At 41.6% G+C, this 18,086-nt stretch overlaps 1 protein-coding gene across 3 annotated transcripts in view; it reads right to left on the reverse strand.

Moving 5' to 3' along the window:
- Window positions 1–491: 491 nt before the first annotated feature.
- The window catches only part of CCDC15 (coiled-coil domain containing 15), a 32,966-nt gene continuing 15,371 nt past the window's right edge, over window positions 492–18,086 (reverse strand). For all 3 annotated transcript variants that reach the window (XM_026657996.2, XM_026657995.2, XM_026657997.2), the window contains exons 8-11: window positions 15,583–15,686; window positions 3,163–3,342; window positions 2,895–3,043; window positions 492–1,021 (exon numbers count right to left, since the gene is read on the reverse strand). In XM_026657996.2, the coding sequence (XP_026513781.1) occupies window positions 900–1,021; window positions 2,895–3,043; window positions 3,163–3,342; window positions 15,583–15,686 (555 nt within the window). In that variant the 3' untranslated portion in view covers window positions 492–899. The remainder of the gene's footprint in view (window positions 1,022–2,894; window positions 3,044–3,162; window positions 3,343–15,582; window positions 15,687–18,086) is intronic.

Genomic DNA, 18,086 nt, shown 5'->3' on the forward strand with positions numbered 1-18,086 from the left:
TTCTGCTACTTGATGGAGCCATTTGCAAACAGCGGAATGAGAATGCACAGTATACACGTGGATAGGCAGCCTGGGACCTCTTTATTGCCAGGATCTAATAAGAGAAAAACCTCAGTGCTCTGTACCTTGCAGAGAGAAGAATATGGGATTGACAACACAAGAGAACTGGGTGGTTTGTTTTAAACATCTCACCGCCTCCTTCTCTTTGGACTTCAACTGGAGAAGCCTTAAAGTTTTTCTCTCATGGGGCAAAAGCTGAAGATGTTGCAGATTTGTCTCTCTTTTCTGAGCAGTTCGTTTTATAAATGAAAAGCTGCAAAAAAAGCCTTCTGGGCAGACACTAACAGAACACGGATTGTTGAGATGGTGGAGCAGGGAGGGAGGGAAACCCACTCATAGCCAGGCTATCCCCCACTCCCTCCCCGGTTTAGAGACTCTGACAACATGAAAGCATGCACAACTACAGCCACAGAAGAATCCTGCACAGATGCTTTGAACTTGGAAGGGTTTATTCTGCAGTTGAATAGACAGAAATTTGGATTTATGCATCAAACAAACAAAAATCCCTCATCAATGTTAACCATCCCATGGTATCCCTTTACATTAGATCCTTGCATTACTGATCAGTGGTAGCAGCAGGGCTAATTCTGGGCCTTTGGAGTACTCACCTTCCGTAGTGTATATGGATCACACATGATGAAAGGAGTCAGAGGTACAATTTAACCCTGAATGTGAATATTAGTCAAAACAAACCTAGTGTCTCTCTAGATAAGGGCTAACAAATGAAGAAGAGAGTGAATGCTCTGGGACAGAAAACTGCTCCGGGGAACAATTGTCTACCCTGTGCACGGACCAGCTGTCTGCTGAACATTCGTAAAAGCTGATTCCAGGGCGACCTTTCATGGATTCTTCACAGAAGGTGCATGTACTGAAGCTAAGTTATGGATTGCAAGTCGTGTGGTTGAATTCCCATCCGAAATGTCACATGATGAGATGACCGACTGCAACGCTCGAGCATAAGCTGAAAAACCAGAAAGTGCTAAGTGACTGTAGCCTGAGCCAGCTTTCCCGCAGAGCCCTGGGGCTTACTTCTGGAGTCATTTGCTAACTTGGGAATTAAACAAAAAATGCAGTTGTGCCTCTTGACAAAAATAGAGAGGGACATTTTCCCAAGGGCCTCATCTCTGAAGGGGGAAAATTCATAGGATCTACGGGTATCGAGCAATCATGTGCTCCTGTTGCTGCATAACTGAGCAAGATAAGCTTCTGCATGGCTGTGGGGGCAGGCGTAGGTGCTTAGCAGATTACCACATGGGAAACTGAGACTCTGGGGGAACTGGAGACAAAACGAGCAAGGGCAGGATTGGGCACCAAATGGGAGACTAGACATGAAAAATCCCAACTCCGTAAGAGAGCCTTGCATGTATTTGGCACACAAGCATTTAAAGGGTAAAGAGTTTGAACAGCAATTCCTCACTCACTCACCAGCCAGCTCAGATGTTCAGGGCCCTTTCTGTAGGCCACAAGCAGCACTTGAAATAGGTTAGGGAAATGCTCCCAACACCATTGCATGTGTCTGAGATGTATTAGTGGGTACAGGGCAAATAAAGAACCTTGAACCTAGGAGCCAGAAGGTAAGTGCTGGAGAAGCTGATTTTTAAGTAGCTGGCATTCTACAACATACACGTACATGGCTGGACTGGGGATGTAAATATTGGTTAAAAAAAGTTAACTGGTTAAACTATTAGAACTACAACTGGTTAACCGAGGTAGTGCTGGGGCCCCGCCAGCCCGATGTGGCTGCTCTGGCCAGCACGGCTGGGGTCCCTCCTGCCAGTGCAGGGCCGTCAGGCTTACCGGTTAGTGTTGGTTAACCGATAAGCCTAATGCTTACCGGTTAACCTTTTACATCCCTAGCCTGGGCGCTGTAAAATAGCGATAGCAGCACCCGCATGTGCCATCACTGACTTTAGGCTTGTGTATTTATTTATTTTTTCTACCAACTGTTGCATTTCCCATTTACGTCTCATGACATCGTATTTTTGAAAGCAGTTTATGAGGATTGCCCCAAATGTCTGTACAACCAAATACCCTAATTGTTCTGCAGGATAATTTAAAAGCACAAGACTCCTTTGTTAGAGGTGATTGATAACCTCTCCCTCCCATCCACCTTCCAATAAAGACCTCGGCATCAAAGTGGAGCGCGGATTTTCCAAGAGCCAGGCATTTTCTGTTCCGTTTACATGTTTGCTTTGCAGTATTTTTCCCCATAACGTGTCCCCATCAGTTCTTTCAAATATCATTTCATTATTAATTCAAACAGAAACAGGCGCAGCCCTGGAAAGTTGCCAGCCCAGCTCTTGGTGGGACAGTTGCAGTTTCTCCAAAGCAAGGGTTACAAAGGGTGTCGGGTGTCTGCAGAATGCCCAGGCTTTTCTAGTTCCTGGATTTGGCTTGCATTAGCGAGAGCAGCAGCTGGTGCTTAGCAAGCTCCCTTTAACATCTGTATAAAAGTTACAAAGTATCTGTGCTACAAGAAAGTCTAGTTCAACAGACCACTGAGGCTATCAAATGTGGGGATTGGTCCTGCTTTGAGCAGGGGGTTGGACTAGATGACCTCCTGAGGTCCCTTCCAACCCTGAGATTCTATGTTCTATTCTATGTCAATGAAATACTACCCAAGTGGTCTATAGTCCCCTGGGAGTGTGCATGGGGGATGTGTGCACACGTACATAAGTGCAGAGCCCACATTAGAGTAAGTTAATGGAAATGGCGCTATGAAACTATGGGGACCCCTAGCCAGGCTTTACATTTGCCTGTACGGCAGGACTCAGACATCTGATCTCAGTTACTGGGTCTACACGGATTCCTTACTAGGAAGCAAGAGCTCATACCTTTGTGGTTTTTGTAGAACACGCAGTTGTTGGCACAGGTGTCAGGATGAGAGTCCCAGAAATCAGACCCACAGCAGCACAGTGGAGGCAAGTCAATGTTATACAGTTTTATCTTCTCCCTCATTTGAGCTCTTAAAGCTTCCATGTATCTGCAAAAATAAAACAGTTTCCCTGTGACAGGATAATACCATTGCCTTCATTAATCCCACTGGCTAAGCCAGGATTTTGAGAACAAGACGAAGGAGCCCTCAATCGTTCACCAGCTCACCTCATGTATTCCTTATTTCTCTGTTGCTTTTCCTTACTCTTCCTCACTCTTCTCTCCTCCAGTCTGAGTTGAGCCAGTATTTCACATGCTTTCTCCCCAGAACAGGTGTCTTGCTGGTAGGCCATCTCCTGGATCCTCTGCTCCTCTGCATGACGCTGGTGCTCCTTCTCACTCTTAATTCTGTGGACAGAAGTGCTGTTTAACTGGATCTTTCAGAGAGAAGGAAGATGGTCCCATGGTCAGAGGACAGGACTAAGTCAGGAGCACTAGGTTCTGTTTTCTACTGCCTGTGGGACCTAGGGTATGTCTTTCCCCCCACAACTGTCAGATACTGACAATACCCTCTTTCTAGAAGCATTGGATCTACAGCAAGGAGTTGGATTCTGGCCCCAACTAGTCACCTACCTGCAGCGTAAAACAATTCTGCGCTGTGTTTAAATGCAGCATCAGCTTTCTACGTGATAAACTTTAACATACCGTAACTGTTCCCTGTAATTTGTCAAAGCTAATTTTCCCTCCTGGCTTCCTCACTGGAGAGTTTTGTGCCTTGTGTGTGCCTTCTCCTTTCCTCCATCCCTTTGTAGCTTTTCCTGTCCCCCCCCATTGTCTTTTGTTCTGCCCCCCATGTTTTCAGTCTCACATTTATTCTCCCCAGAGAGCTCTGCCCCCTCCACCCACAGGCTTGCTTCTGGCTCGGAGGATTTGCACACAGTTCCAATAGTCAGTTTGTGAGGCCAGAAGGTACCATTGTGATCATCTAGTCTGAGCTTGTGTACAGCCCAGGCCAGAGAATTGCCCAGAAAGGGTTCCTGTTTGAACAACAGCTGAAAAACATCCAACCTCGACTTAAAAATGGTCAGTGACAGATTCTATCACAACACTTGGTAAATTGTTCCAGTGGTTAATTATCTTCAGTATAAAAACGTACGCCTTATTTCCAGTCTGGATGTGTCTACCTTTAACTTCCACCCTTTGGATTTTGTTAGCTTTGTTTGCTGGACTTAAGAGCCAAATATTTGTTCCCCGTGTCAGTACATAAAAACGGATCAAGTTGCCCCTTAACCTTCTCTTTGTTAACCTGAAGGAACTCAAGCTATCACTACAAGGCAACTTTTCCACTCATTTAATCTCTCATGGGTCTTCTCTGAACCTCTTCAATTTATCAACATCCTTCCCCAGTTGTGGGCACCAGAACTGGATACCGTATTCCAGCAGCGGCTAAACCAGTCCCAAATGTAGAAGTAATATAACCTCTTTAGACCTACTTGAGATTCCCCTGTTTATGCATCCAAAGATCACACTAGCCCGGAGGGCCACAGGATGACACTCGGACCTCATGTTCAAACAATTATCCCCCATGTCCCTCAAGTCTTTGTCAGAGTCCCTGCTTCTCAGGATAGGAATCCCCCAACCTGCAAGTATGGCCTACATTCTTTGTCAGGAGGCTCCTGGGCTGCTCTGCTCTACAGCTCCTCTTCTCCACCTTAGAAAGTAGCAACAATGCCTCTGCCACTGCTGCTTCTTCTCTTCCATCCTCTTAAAGGAGCAGCAGCCCAAAGGGCAGGAACCAGCCATTCTGTTTCCTGGTCCCACTCAGCCCACTGCAGATTTCAAAGGACCCTGGTAAGTGGGTTTCCGCCCCAAGCACTGGGGATGATCTTCACGCCTCCCACCACTCCAGGCTGAGGACAGGACTCCATCAGCCAAAGCAGAGGGCTGTAGCTCTAATCTGGGCTTCCCTTCCTCTCCCCGTTGCATTCTCAGAGCAGGGAGAGCGAAGGAAGCCTGAATCTAGGGAGAAATTCGGTGTAGACTCCATCCAAATGCTGATGGGGAAGGAATACAGAAAGGCTCACAGCTGCTTGCCTTCAGTGCAAGTGTTGGGCTGACCAGCTCTGGGGAATTAATCCTTGTTAGTGGACTTTAAAAAACAAACACACATATGTGGTGTTTGGAGTTTGGGGCAGAGAGACTGGCAACAAGAGTGAGAGGGCTGAGGTGGGAGTCATGGGAGCCAAGTGTTAGAGCTTTGCATGGGAGTTGGCTGGGGAGCAACTTGCTCCAGCCAATACATGGGGCAGACTGCATCCATGCAATCACCATCCTAGGGGACATGCTGAGGACAAAGCTGGGGGAAGACTTTAGTACAAGTGCTATGGACATTCTGGGCTGTACCACAGGACACACTGCTCTAACGTATGCCAGAGGCCATTTCAGCCCTTAGAACAGCCCAGAATCCAGAGGGCACAAAGGTAATTTACAGCCACCTTTGCCCTCAACCCCAGGAGGGCCCTGACCTCTGGCTGAGGTATGCCATGCTGTGCTTAATGCTTTAATGGACCAGAACATTCTTTATATTTACTTTTTGGTTTTATAATAAAGGTCTTCACATCTAGGTGGTGTTTAATACCTTGATGTAGAATCTGGGTTATTGTGTAAATAACTATATAAGCTTTTACTAAAAATGTTAAGGACATTTTCCCTGGAACAAGTTATTACCATAGGCAGAAATGGACTTTAAACAGAGACATGTACCATGTTATTCATAAGGAGGAGGGAGAAAACTTGTTCATCTTAGCCTCTAAGGATAGAACAAGAAGCAATGGGCTTAAACTGCAGCAAGGGAGGTTTAGATTGGACATTAGGAAAAAGTTCCTAACAGTCAGGGTGATTAAACACTGGAATAAATTGCCTAGGGAGGTTGTGGAATCTCCACCTCTGGAGATATTTAAGAGTAGGTTAGATAAAATGTCTATCAGGGATGGTCTAGACAGTATTTGGTCCTGCCATGAGGGCAGGGGACTGGACTCGATGACCTCTCGAGGTCCTTTCCAGCCCTAGAATCTATGAATTCTTTTCCATGAATACCAAATGCAACAACTAATCACTGCAAAAATTCAATCTGAAATCAAAGCTGGGTTGAGCTGAGATTGGAAGAGTACCAGAAATTAAATAAAGGGTGTTTGCCCAACGGACCAGAAAAAACACACACCAAGGAGGAGAGTGCCTAAGCCAAAGCTTCTCTAGTCAAGTTATAACGCCCAAAGATGTCTTTACAATGAAGTGCTAATACAGATTTAAATACATCATAAGTGTGCTCCTATAAAACTCAGAACAAGGACAGCTTAGCTTTACATCAAGTAACCATAGGAACAACTCACTTCCATATATAGAAAGGCTGGGCAGCTAGTAAATCTAGCAAACTTATAAGACTGCATCAACCTGAAACAAGAAAATCCTTCAGATGGTCTCCACATACACAGCAGCCTCTTGGTGTTCATTCCCGGGGCAGAATCGGTTCTGTACTAAAGGCTCTTTCATTGCCACATTTTATTTAAGGAAATGTAACCAACAAAGAAATGTTTCTTTAAAAGGTGCAGTTCTACTCTGAAAAGCGACATTCTTTAACAGGTCTGCTCCCCGTGGGTATCCAGAGTCAGACATGCTGACTTTAAAGCCCAAGGACTGTCACTACTTCACTCCAGTTAGCTCTGCAGAATCAACCCAGCTGTGGTCAAGTGAACTGCATCCAGTTTCTTCTCTTTCAATGAAATTGACAGCCCAGATCCAATTGGAAGGCCAAATTCTGCCCGTCAACTTACTTGTGAATCAATTAGTTACACCTCCACAAGCCCATTTCAGACACTAGAACTGGACGGGCGTACTGAGGGCAGTTTGGCTGCCATAAATTTAAATTAAATCATTACATACAAATTATTTTAATTTTTATTTAATTTGTATTTAATGATTATGTAACTCATCTCCCAGGGCTAGTTTGCAGGACAGGTACTTAGCAAAGACATTTTTCTCCTCGTAGAGTCAACAACATTTGATCAGGAAGTTAGCAACTGAAACTAAAATGGAGCCCCACAATGCACATTTACAGTCACTAATCAAACCTAGGGATGGAAGCCAAGAGATGTGCACAGATACTGTACAGATTCATAGGTTAAGACCAGAAGGGACCATTATGATAATCTAGTCTGGCCTCCTGCATAAAACAGACCAGAGAACCTCACCCAATAATTCCTGAACATGGAAGCTTGTTCTCAACGCATGCCATGAAGATTTTGTTTAGCATCTATAGTGCAACTGTCCAAATCATCACTACTGTCACCTCAAACCATCTCTCCGACCAAGTCTTCTTAGGAACCTAAAACTGTAGCAAGGAAAATCCATATTCTAGCAAATGAAACAACTGCCCAGTTTACACAGTGTGGGGCAATTAAATAGCAGATAAGTTAACCATATAAGTAGACTTAACAGTTTTGGTTGCCCATGAAACTGTTTGAGATTCCCTTCAGTAGGTTCATGGCTTCTCTCCTCAACCCTACAAGAGGCGCTAACTCTCTTTTCTACCCTCCATGACTGTGCAGTTGGTTGGTCCCTCCTCCTTACAATTACTGCCAAACCCCATCTTTGAAGAACCCTTTAGCCCTGGCAGTCACTGTACTAGATTTGGAGATGTGCCAAAGGCAGGGTGAATAAAAATAGATTTAAAAATAGCTTATTTAAATGGAAAAAAAAAAGTTATTTTTAAAAAGAAACCTATTTAAAATTACTACAATTTACATGAAAGCTTAAATGCACTATAATTTAATACAGTTATTTAAATTGAATTAAAGCAATATCAAGCAGTACTTGTTTGCTGCCAAAGTTTTAAAGAAAGTCAGATTATTGCAGAGTGGATAAAAAAAATCAAAAATCCGATTTTTTAAAATTTAAATTGGATTTTTTTGATAAAATGCTTTGAGGAAAAAACCCTATCTAAATAATTTCACCTTTAAAGTAGTACTGAGTGTCAGTGAATGCAATGAGTAATACTAAATGAGCAGTATGGTAATATTAAATAACTGCATTGACTTATTTTGTTTAGCAGAATCCATCCTCAACATACAGGATTCTGAAGACTATCCACCTTCAAGATCACCATAATTTTTTATAGTTTCAGAGTTATTTGCCAATGCTAGTGTTTCAGTCACATCATGTATGTCACATAGCCACAGTATATCACCTGTAGCAAAAAGAAAAGAAAATCTCCATCATCCAGAAACAACCATAGATAAATTTGTGATAAGAACCAGCAGATTACAAGAAGAGGTAAATGATGAAAAAAATTGCCCGGTTTGTTTATGCAACAAACTCTCCTTTCCGTATAATTGAGAACCCACACTTCATTAACATGGTTCAGTCATTAAGACCAGGATACAGTCCACCCAACAGAGCAGATGTCACAGGCAAATTTCTGGATAAAGGGTATGAAAGAGAAATTGAGCAGTGGGCGAAAGGTCTAGAAGGTAAAATTGTTAACCTGAGTCTTGATGGGTGGAGCAATGTCCACAAGGATCCTGTTGTATGTGCTTGTGTGACAACCGAAGACGGGAATGTCTTCCTTACAGAAACAATTGATACATCAGGAAATGCACACACAGCAGAATAGTTACAAGAAGTAGCAGTAAAAACTATAACAAACTGAAAAAAAAAAATTGCAAATATCTAGTAAGCAGCTTGGTCACAGACAATGCTGCAAATGTATCCAAGATGAGAAGAAATTTAGATCAGAGTGAAGAGTCCCAAGCTAATAACATACAGTTGCAGTGCTTATTTGATGCACCTCCTAGCCGAAGACTTCAGTGTTCCAGAAATAAAGGCTAATGTTGTTGATATTGCAAAATATTTCCGTAACAACCACTTTGCAACAGCTGCTCTGAAAAAAGTGGGAGGAACCAAGCTAACTCTCCCACAAGACTCGAGATGGAACTCAGTAGTGGACTGTTTTGAGCACTATATCAAGAACTGGCCTAATCTGATGACAGTTTGTGAACAAAATCATGAAAAAAATAGATGGCACTGTCACAGCCAAAGTTCTCATCATTGGGCTCAAGAGAAATGTTAAACACATGCTGAGTACCCTGAAGCCTATTTCTGTAGCCTTGAAAAAAAATGCAGGGAAATAGCTGTTTTATTGCTGACGCTGTTGAAATTTGGAAGGAACTGAGTGAGATCTTAAAAAGAGAAATATGCAATGACAGAGTTAACTTACAAGCATTAAAAAAACCAAATGGGACAAGCACTATCTCCAGCTCATTTTCTTGCAAATATTCTCAATACTCGGTACCAGTGTCAAACATTAACTGCTGAAGGAGTTTGCTGGAGAACATATGTTTGTTGATGATGTTTTAAACAAAGTCACACCAGTAAACTGGTGGAAGTCGCTTAAGCACTTGGATTCAGAGACTGTTGAAGTGATAATCTCACTTTTAACAGCAGTAGCTTCTTCTACCGGTGTAGAAAGAATATTTTCTTCCTTTGGACTAATTCATTCCAAACTGAGAAATCGTTTGGGACCTGAAAAAGCAGGAAAGCTTGTTTTTCCTTTCCAGATTATGAACAAAACGGCAAAATGAAGGTGAAGACAATGGAGTTAGCTGCAGAAGCCAATATTTTAAATTTCTCATGTTGACCTGGCTGACATGGTCAATTAAACTATTTTAGTTAAACAATTTTAACAAAAACAAACCTGATTTTTAAAAACTTGAATGTTTAACTAAATTCAAAGAGTCATATGCTTGGTTTGTTAAAATATTATATGTTTGCTGTTGAAGAAAAAAAATCCAGAATACATAATGTTGTTGTTTTAGTTAAAACAAACAATTTTAATGTCTGTCTGGTGATGTTCTCCTCCTAATACAGCCTGGCAAGAAAATTCTCCAAATATTAATGATTAACCTGCTGAATTGGAGATATTGATGAAGGTCATTGGGAGGTGAACTATCTGCTTCAATTACCTTTGGTAAATGAAATAACCAATCATTCATTTTCTGATATAGCTGTAAAACTAATCTGAAAAGTTTCCAAAAATAAATCACTTTAAAAATGTATAGTGTGTACCTTCTAAAAATGAAACCTACATCTACCTCTGAGTTGTGAAGAATACATAGTAAGGCTATTACAACCAACAAGAATGCACTTTTATGTAGAAATCCATGATTAAATCGAGTCTTCCTGACTAGTGATTTAAATCAAATCCACCCTGGATTATTGAACTAGTGGAAGTCACTGACTAAGCACCTGGAACCAGAGTTTGCAGGAGTGCTAAACCAGCTTTTGACAGCAGTAACCTCATCTGCAGATGCAGAGAGAATATTTTCATTTCAGTTTGAAATAATGACTAGTTCATTCCCATTTAAGAAGCCACCTGGGAGTTAAAGATGCAGGAAAGTTTGTTTTCCTCTTCCAAGCTATAAATAAAAACAGGTGTGAGAGGATATAAGTTCTATTAGTTCTAAAATTTTCAAGGAGAGTGGTGACCAGAAGCAGTCAATTCAATTCACTAACTACACATAATACTTAGTTTTAAATGCAAAACGTTTGGATAAACATTAGAATTTTTTTTTCTTATGTATCCAGCATATCTGAGGTAGTTTTATTTAACTAATAAAAACCAAATATTAAAATACCTTTTTTGGTATTTAACTGAATTTGAATTTCCAAATAGAGCATGACAAATCGCAAGTAAAAAAAAAAATCTAGTAAGAAAATGGTGAACGATTCATTTCTAACATCATAAAAATGTAATAATTGAGAACCTGAAAAAGTGTAAGATAATTGCTTAAATAAATGTATTAATATAGCGTAGCCTCCTGGTGAATAAAAAAGCACCACATTTAGAGTAAAGACTATATTTAATTGCAAATCAACATTTTTTAATGGTTAGAATTCTCTCATTAAAGGGTGAAACAAACATGTGGACAAGGGGGATCCAGTGGATATAATGAACTTTCAGAAAGCCTTTGACAAGGTCTATCACCAAAGGCTCTTAAGCAAACTAAGCAGTCATGGGATAATAGGGAAGGTCCTCCCATGGATCAGTAACTGGTTAAAAGACAGGAAACAAAAAGGGTAGGAATAAATGGTCCGTTTTCAGAATGGAGAGAGGTAAACAGAGGGGTCCCCCACAGGGATCTGTACTGGGACCAATGCCGTTCAACGTATTCATAAGTGATCTGGGAAAAGGGGTAAACAGTGAGGTGGCAAAGTTTGCAGATAATACAAAATTACTCAAGATCATTAAATCCAAAGCAGACTGCAAAGAGATCTCACAAAACAGGATGACTGAGCAACAGAATAGCAGATGAAATTCAATATTGATAAATGCACAGTAACGCACATTGGAAAACATAATCCCAGCTATACATGTAAAATGATGGGGTCTAAATTAGCTGATACTACTCAAGAAAGGATCTTGGAGTCACTGGGGATAGTTCTCTGAAAACACTGACTCAACCTGCAGTGGCAGTCTAAAAAGTTAACAGAATGGTAGGAACTTTAGGTAAATATCATAAATGCCACTATATGAATCCATGGTATGCCCGCACCTTGAATATTGTGTGCAGTTCTGGTCACCCCATATCAAAAAAGATATTATGGAACTCATTGCCAGGGGATGTTGCGAAGGCCAAAACTATAACCAGGTTAAAAAAAGAATTAGATAAATTCATGGAGGACAGGTGCATCAGTGGCTATTCATAATGGTATGATTCTTCTCACGGAAGTCACAGATTCCGTGACTTTCTGGGACCTCCGTGACTTATTCCAGGGCTCCTGGACCAGCAGCTCCCAGGGCTGCCGGAGCAGTGCCCCGGGTTAGTTTATCCCCCCTGGGGCTGGAGCAGAGACGGTCAGCCCCTTCTGCAAGAGCAGCAGCTGAGTTGGAGCAGCTGCTGGAGGTCAGCCACTGGCAGCACTCTGACTGTTAGCCCCCACCTCCCCCGGAGTATTTTTAGTAAAAATCAGGGACAGATTGCAGGGTTCCATTAATTTTTGTTTACTGCCCATGACCTGTCCCTGACTTTTACTAAAAATACCTGTGACAATCTTAACCTTAGCTAATAGCCAAGATAATCAGGGATGCAACCCCATGCTCTGGGTGTCCCTAAGCCTCTGACTGCCAGATGCTAGGGCTGGACAACAATAGATAACTTGATAATTGCCCTGCTCTGTTCATTCCCTCTGAAGCATCTGGCACTGACCACTGTCAGAAGACAGGATACTGAGGCAGATGGACCATTGGTTTGACCCAGTATGGCTATTCTTATGAACCCATGTGAATCATCCTTTCTTTAGGAAAATTGCTAAAAAGTACAAATGCAAGATATTAAAAACAAACAAACAAACAAAAAAACCACATGATTTAAATCAAGGTTTCCGGCTTATTGATTAAAATCAATGATTTAAGTCAGTGATCTAAATCAATCCATCCTGGGCAGGGGTCAGGGAACAGGAAAAGAAAAACAGTATGTCAGAGGGGTACAGAATCCTGAGGTTCATAGATTTTCTAGTCCTCTCCCCTTCTGAAGAATGCAGAAAGGATTTTTATTCACTTTAAATCAACTGTCCTTCATTTGCATGTTGCAGAAAAAAAGTTTTTATTAAGAACTTTCATGTGTACTATTTAACATGGTTCTCAATTCGTTCAACACTTACTCTTTAGATTAGCACCAGGTTAAACTGTATAAAAAGGTAAGTGCATTAATTCCTGGTTAAAATGGTCATTTGGAAGTAGCATTTCCTCTTTTAAAGCTCAGAGATCATCCTTGCACATCTGTAGGCTCCAATCCTACAAATGCTTATGCAGGAGTCATTCTCAGCATGTGAGTAGTGCCTCTGCAGTCAATGAGGCTACGCACCTGCATAATAGTCACACGCACATGTGTGCAGATCAGAACCAGTGTGTATTATCTGAAAGTTAAACCAGGCTGCAGTTTGTGTCATGTAGAGACACAAGAAGTCAGTTGACATTTCTTGATCTATTTGTGTCATGATACAGTGACCTAATAACTGAAGAAAAATTTTCTTCTGCAGTTACTGAGTTGAAGAGAACTGAAAACAGAAGATTAAAATGCAATTTATGCAATGCAAAAATAAATCAAGATGCTAATACGAGCATGTTAAATGTTCATATGAATTTAGGAGTAAGGATTTAGACTGTAAGACACTTGGACAGGGCCCCTATCATTTGGGAGTGTCTGTTAAATGCCATGCACATGTATGGCATATTAGGAGCTGATTCCTTCCGACGAGGCACACAAAAAATGGAAGGGTTCAGCTGTAATAGGTGATGCAGTTACATTTGCTATGGAGGCCCTTCCTACACATTTAATGGGTCAAAGTTAAGAAATGGATAAGACCTATTACCATTATCTAGTCCACCCCAATGGTCAGAGAGAGGCGTTCCCTACACAGCTCACCAATTGTTTTGTCCAGTACAGTTTTAAGTGACTTCCTACCTCACTGGGACAGCTTTCCTCAATAAACAGATTATACAGTCAGGAAAGTTTTGCTGATTTTTACCCAACTCTTTCTTGGATCAGCTTCACCCCTTAGTGGTAGTCCCTTAAACTGTGCCACTCCAACTCCTCCTCCCTGCCTTGGGTTTACATTCTTCAAATACTTCTATATGGTTCATCTACCCTTAGGCTATGTCTACACTACAGCTTATGTCGGCATAACTCACTTCAGCTGGGGGTGTGATAAACCATCCTCCTGAGTGACATAAGTTCTGCCGACATAGTGCTGTGCCAACACCAACACAGCTACCGCCGCTCAAAGATGGTTTTATTATGCTGACAGGAGAATTCACCAGATGTGCTGCAGCAGTGCAGTGGCTGGGCTGTATATACAGACAAGCCCTTAGATCATTATACCATATATACAGGATATCTCCTATGTGTTTGATGACAAAGGCGCTGCAGTACATGGCAGCTCTTGAGTGAATTAAGCACATAAAGCTTCCCTCATACTACAGCAGTTCTCCTGTTAACCACACACCAATTTGGGGCAAAACAAAGGAACTGATGCAAGGGGAAAAAAAGAAATTCAATCAGAGGACTAAAAGGATAGTAATAGAATTCATACCAATCAATATGGTTTTATGGAAAATACATCTTCTAATCTAATACAAAAAAAAAAAAAAAAAAAAAACAAAAAGAGGTAAGTTTGACAAGTTCGGTTGATAAGAGTAACTTGCATAGAAACACACTTAAAACTCCAGTACAGCATTTGTCTTAATACTGCATGACACCCTAAGATGCCAGTTTCTTTAAGCACAAAGTGTATGAGGAACATATTAAGTTATTAGAAACTGGCTAGCAGATCTCAATAGATAATTGTTAATGGAAGATCCTCATAAATGGGGGAATTTCTAGAGGGATTGGTTCTCAGCCAGACAATATTTTTAATCAGTGCCCTAGAACAAAGTATTCCCGATAAAGTTAAGATCTGTGCACTAATAAATAATAATGGGGAAAAGGTCACTTACACAGAGCAACCTAGATTGCTTGGGAAAGCTGGGCACGATTAAACAAGGAGGTAAACACACAGATAAATGAAAGTCAAACTTAAGACCAAGAATGTAGGTCATACTCGTAGGATGGGGGACTGTACTCTGAAAAACAGCAACTCTGAGAAGGACATCTAGCCAGCTGGTTGTTAACCATGACCCCGGAGCTCCCAGTGCAATGCTGTGACCAAAAAAAGCTAATACCCCCAAAGATCATATGAACAGTCAGTAGGAGTACGGAGACTATGCATACAGCTCTTACAAGACCATCACTTGCATAGTATGTCCAGTTCCTGTGTCCATGCCTCTAAAAGAACATTGAAAAAAACTGAAGAGGGTTCAGAGAATAACTACAAGACTAATTTGAGGTCTTGGAAAACATGTCTTTACAGAAACGATTTAGTTTATCAAACAGAATTTTAAGAGTTGACATGGATCACAGTCTACGGGTCTCTCTACATTGCAATCAAAGCTCTTGAGGACACAGCCAAGCTAGCTTTCATCTAGCTAGCTAGTAGTAACAAAGCCCTGGCAGCTTGGGCTGCAGTAGCCCAACCAGGACACTGCTTATGTACTCTAGCAGCTACATGTGCTGCAGCCACACATCTGATTGCAGTGCAGACATACCCTGTAAGTATCCACACAGGAAGAAAATATCTAATAGTAGAGAGCTCGTTAATGTAGCATACAAAAATCACCACAAGCTCCAGTGGCTTGAAATTGAAACTAGACAAAATTCAAACTGGAAATAAGAGTGCAAACTTTTAACAGCGAGAGTAAATAACTATTGGAACAGCTTATCGAGGCAAGTAGAGGATTCGCTATAACTTGAGGTCTTTAAATCAAGATCAGATGTCTTTTAAAAAGCTTCCATGGTAGTAAAACCACAAGTTATTGGCCTTGATGCAGAAGTTACTCTGAAATTCTATGGCCTGCATTATGGAGAAAGTCAGACTAGATTATCACAATTGCCCCGTCAGGCCTTAAAATCTGTGAAATTTACGACAACCTTCTTTCGGTTGACTGTACATCAAGGGCAACATCTATAAAGAAATCCATGATTAGTAGTAGGTACCTACTTTGCAATTTTCTTCTGCCGCTCTTTCTGCCTTTGCTGTTCCTTTACTTGTTCTCTCTCGATATCCATGAAGAGACGTCTGAATCTCAGGTACTGATTTTGACGCTGCAGGAAAGACGATATAGTCTTAAGAGGAAGGTGTCTTGGTGTAATATACAGCAGGACCTGGAAGTGGCACTGCAAGAACTCACACTGTGCACGTTATACTGAAAGAATTAAAGGAGGAAGGATTAAGTTTTGAGCCGAAAAGTCTTGCCAAATATCACACTGCATAAAAACCCAATAAGCAACACCCTGTGAAATCCACCAGAGTTTACCTGTCTCCAGCTGCTGCAGACGGTCATTCTGATGATAGAAAACATATATGTCTTATCAGTCATCTTGTGCTCCCTGCGTATGAGTTTCTGCTTTCTCCTCAAGGGAGAATTAAAATGTTTCATTGCACATGTTCCAGAACTGAATGAAAGGCAGGAAGAAAGCTGTTACCTTGCTCCTCTTCTCTCCAGCTTTCTTGCAGGACCATGATTTTGGTACCAACATCTTCTACTGCAACGGTTCTTAAACTTTTCTACAGTGTGACATCTTATTAGCAATACCGTCTCATGGACGCCAGCTATAGCAATTGCTTATGTTGGTAAGGTATTTTTACTGGAGCTGGCCAAATTTTCTTTTTTTCCAATGGAAGAATTCTCCCCCCCTCCCCCATCAGAAAAAGGTGTTTCATTGAAATCAAAGAGGTTTCACTGGAATGTGCCAATTGACAGAAAAGTTTAAAATCTATTTGAATGGAAATGGAGGATTTTGTTCCAATTTTCTTGTTTTGTTTCAACTTTAAAAAAAATTAAACATATTACATTTCAAAGTTTGTCAATGTTTGGACATTACTGAAAGGATGTGTTTCTATGAAGTATTTCAGAATTTTTGTTCCATGGTAAATTTTGACGTCTCATCCTGATTGGAAATGAAAGGAAATGTTTGAAGTGTCAGATTTTCCCACAGGACGGAAATTCCATTTTTCCCGATCATCTTTAAGTTTTGCCTTCTTTCAGTGTTATTTTGTAGTTGCAGCGAGGTGGAGGCAGCACCATGTGACCAGCCAGCTCATTGACAACCACCAGCAAGTGGGCCACAGTTTGAGAACCAATATGCTCCTGATGGACCCACAGTGGATTTCCCAAGACAACACTCATCTACCCGACCACGTGCACTCATAGTTCTTCCTCCACCCCTAAGATTTCTGCTGTAGAAGCTCTCAAAGGAGGGACATCCAGCATAAAAGAGGGCCTGTAGTGAGAAGCCAGAACCAGGGGTGTGGAAGATTTACATTACTCAACCAAGGAGCGAGGAGGGACATTTTTTTCCCCCCTTCAATGCTTACACATTTTCTATTCAAAATAAGAGACCACACGGTTTTAAGATTAGCCCTTTGTCTGATCAGCCACAGGGCTTGTGAAAAAGCCATGCCATCAACTCCAGCAATAGTTGGAGCCTTATTAAGTATCAACGGTTTCACAGGGGCGATAAGCCCCATATGTGTTGCTATACAAGGGGAAGTCTTTGCTGTCAAGGCTTCAGCCCCACCCGTAGAATTCAAAGGGAAGAAAAAAAACCCGTGGATGTACGAAGAGTGGAGAAAGCATCTAGCTAAGCTCACATCCCACGCAGATTTGCAAGTTTTAAGGGCAAATGGGACCATTAAGATCATCTAGTCTGATCTCTGGCATAACACAGGCCATAGAATTTCACCCAGGGATTCCTCCATCAAGCCCATAACTTCAGGTTGAACTAGTTCATCTTTCACATGGGAAAGAAACCCTATATGCAGACAGAGTCTAGAAATAGACTCGGACAGAGGTCTGCTGAGCATACATCAAACGCTGCACATGGCATAGAAACCCAAGTGAATCCTTCCTTGGTGGGGAACTGTTCTATGTATCTAAAAGAAGACCTGGTTTCTAAGTCACGTGCTACATTTGATGCACTGCTATTTTCACAGTTTATATAGGGTTTTCCTCCCAGGTAGGCCCTCTGCTAAGAGTTGAGATGACTGAACTTTTGGGTGATCGTGAAGTTAGAAATAATGGCGTGCAAGATACTGGCAGGCTTGCAATGGAGGAATCAAGCTTTAGAGTGTGAAAGAGAAAAGAAATGGGAGGCTGAGCGGGAGAGAGCAGTAAGCGGAGAGGAATGGGTGGAGGAACAAGTCAGAAGGGTTGATATTCAGAGGGGAGAGACCATTTGGAAGCGATGAAGGAAAGATTCTTTGGACCTCAGGGGGTTCAGTGGTTGTGAAGTAATTGGTAAGAAGTCGTTAACATAAGAATAAAAGCAAAATTGTTTATCATTTGAAGCTTATGTATAAAATACGGCAAGGCCCACAAGCAAAAGAGGGAAATGTTACATTAAAATAAGTGGACAGTGAAAGTGAAAGGGAATGGGGTGGGGGGCGGGAGAGAAGCACCTACTAAAATAATTCTCTTTTGGGTCTCCCAGAGGTTGTCGTCG

This window comes from Terrapene carolina, unplaced genomic scaffold (genome assembly GCF_002925995.2).
Source record: "Terrapene carolina triunguis isolate 2854851 unplaced genomic scaffold, T_m_triunguis-2.0 Scaffold374, whole genome shotgun sequence".
NCBI classification, from domain to species: domain Eukaryota; kingdom Metazoa; phylum Chordata; order Testudines; family Emydidae; genus Terrapene; species Terrapene triunguis.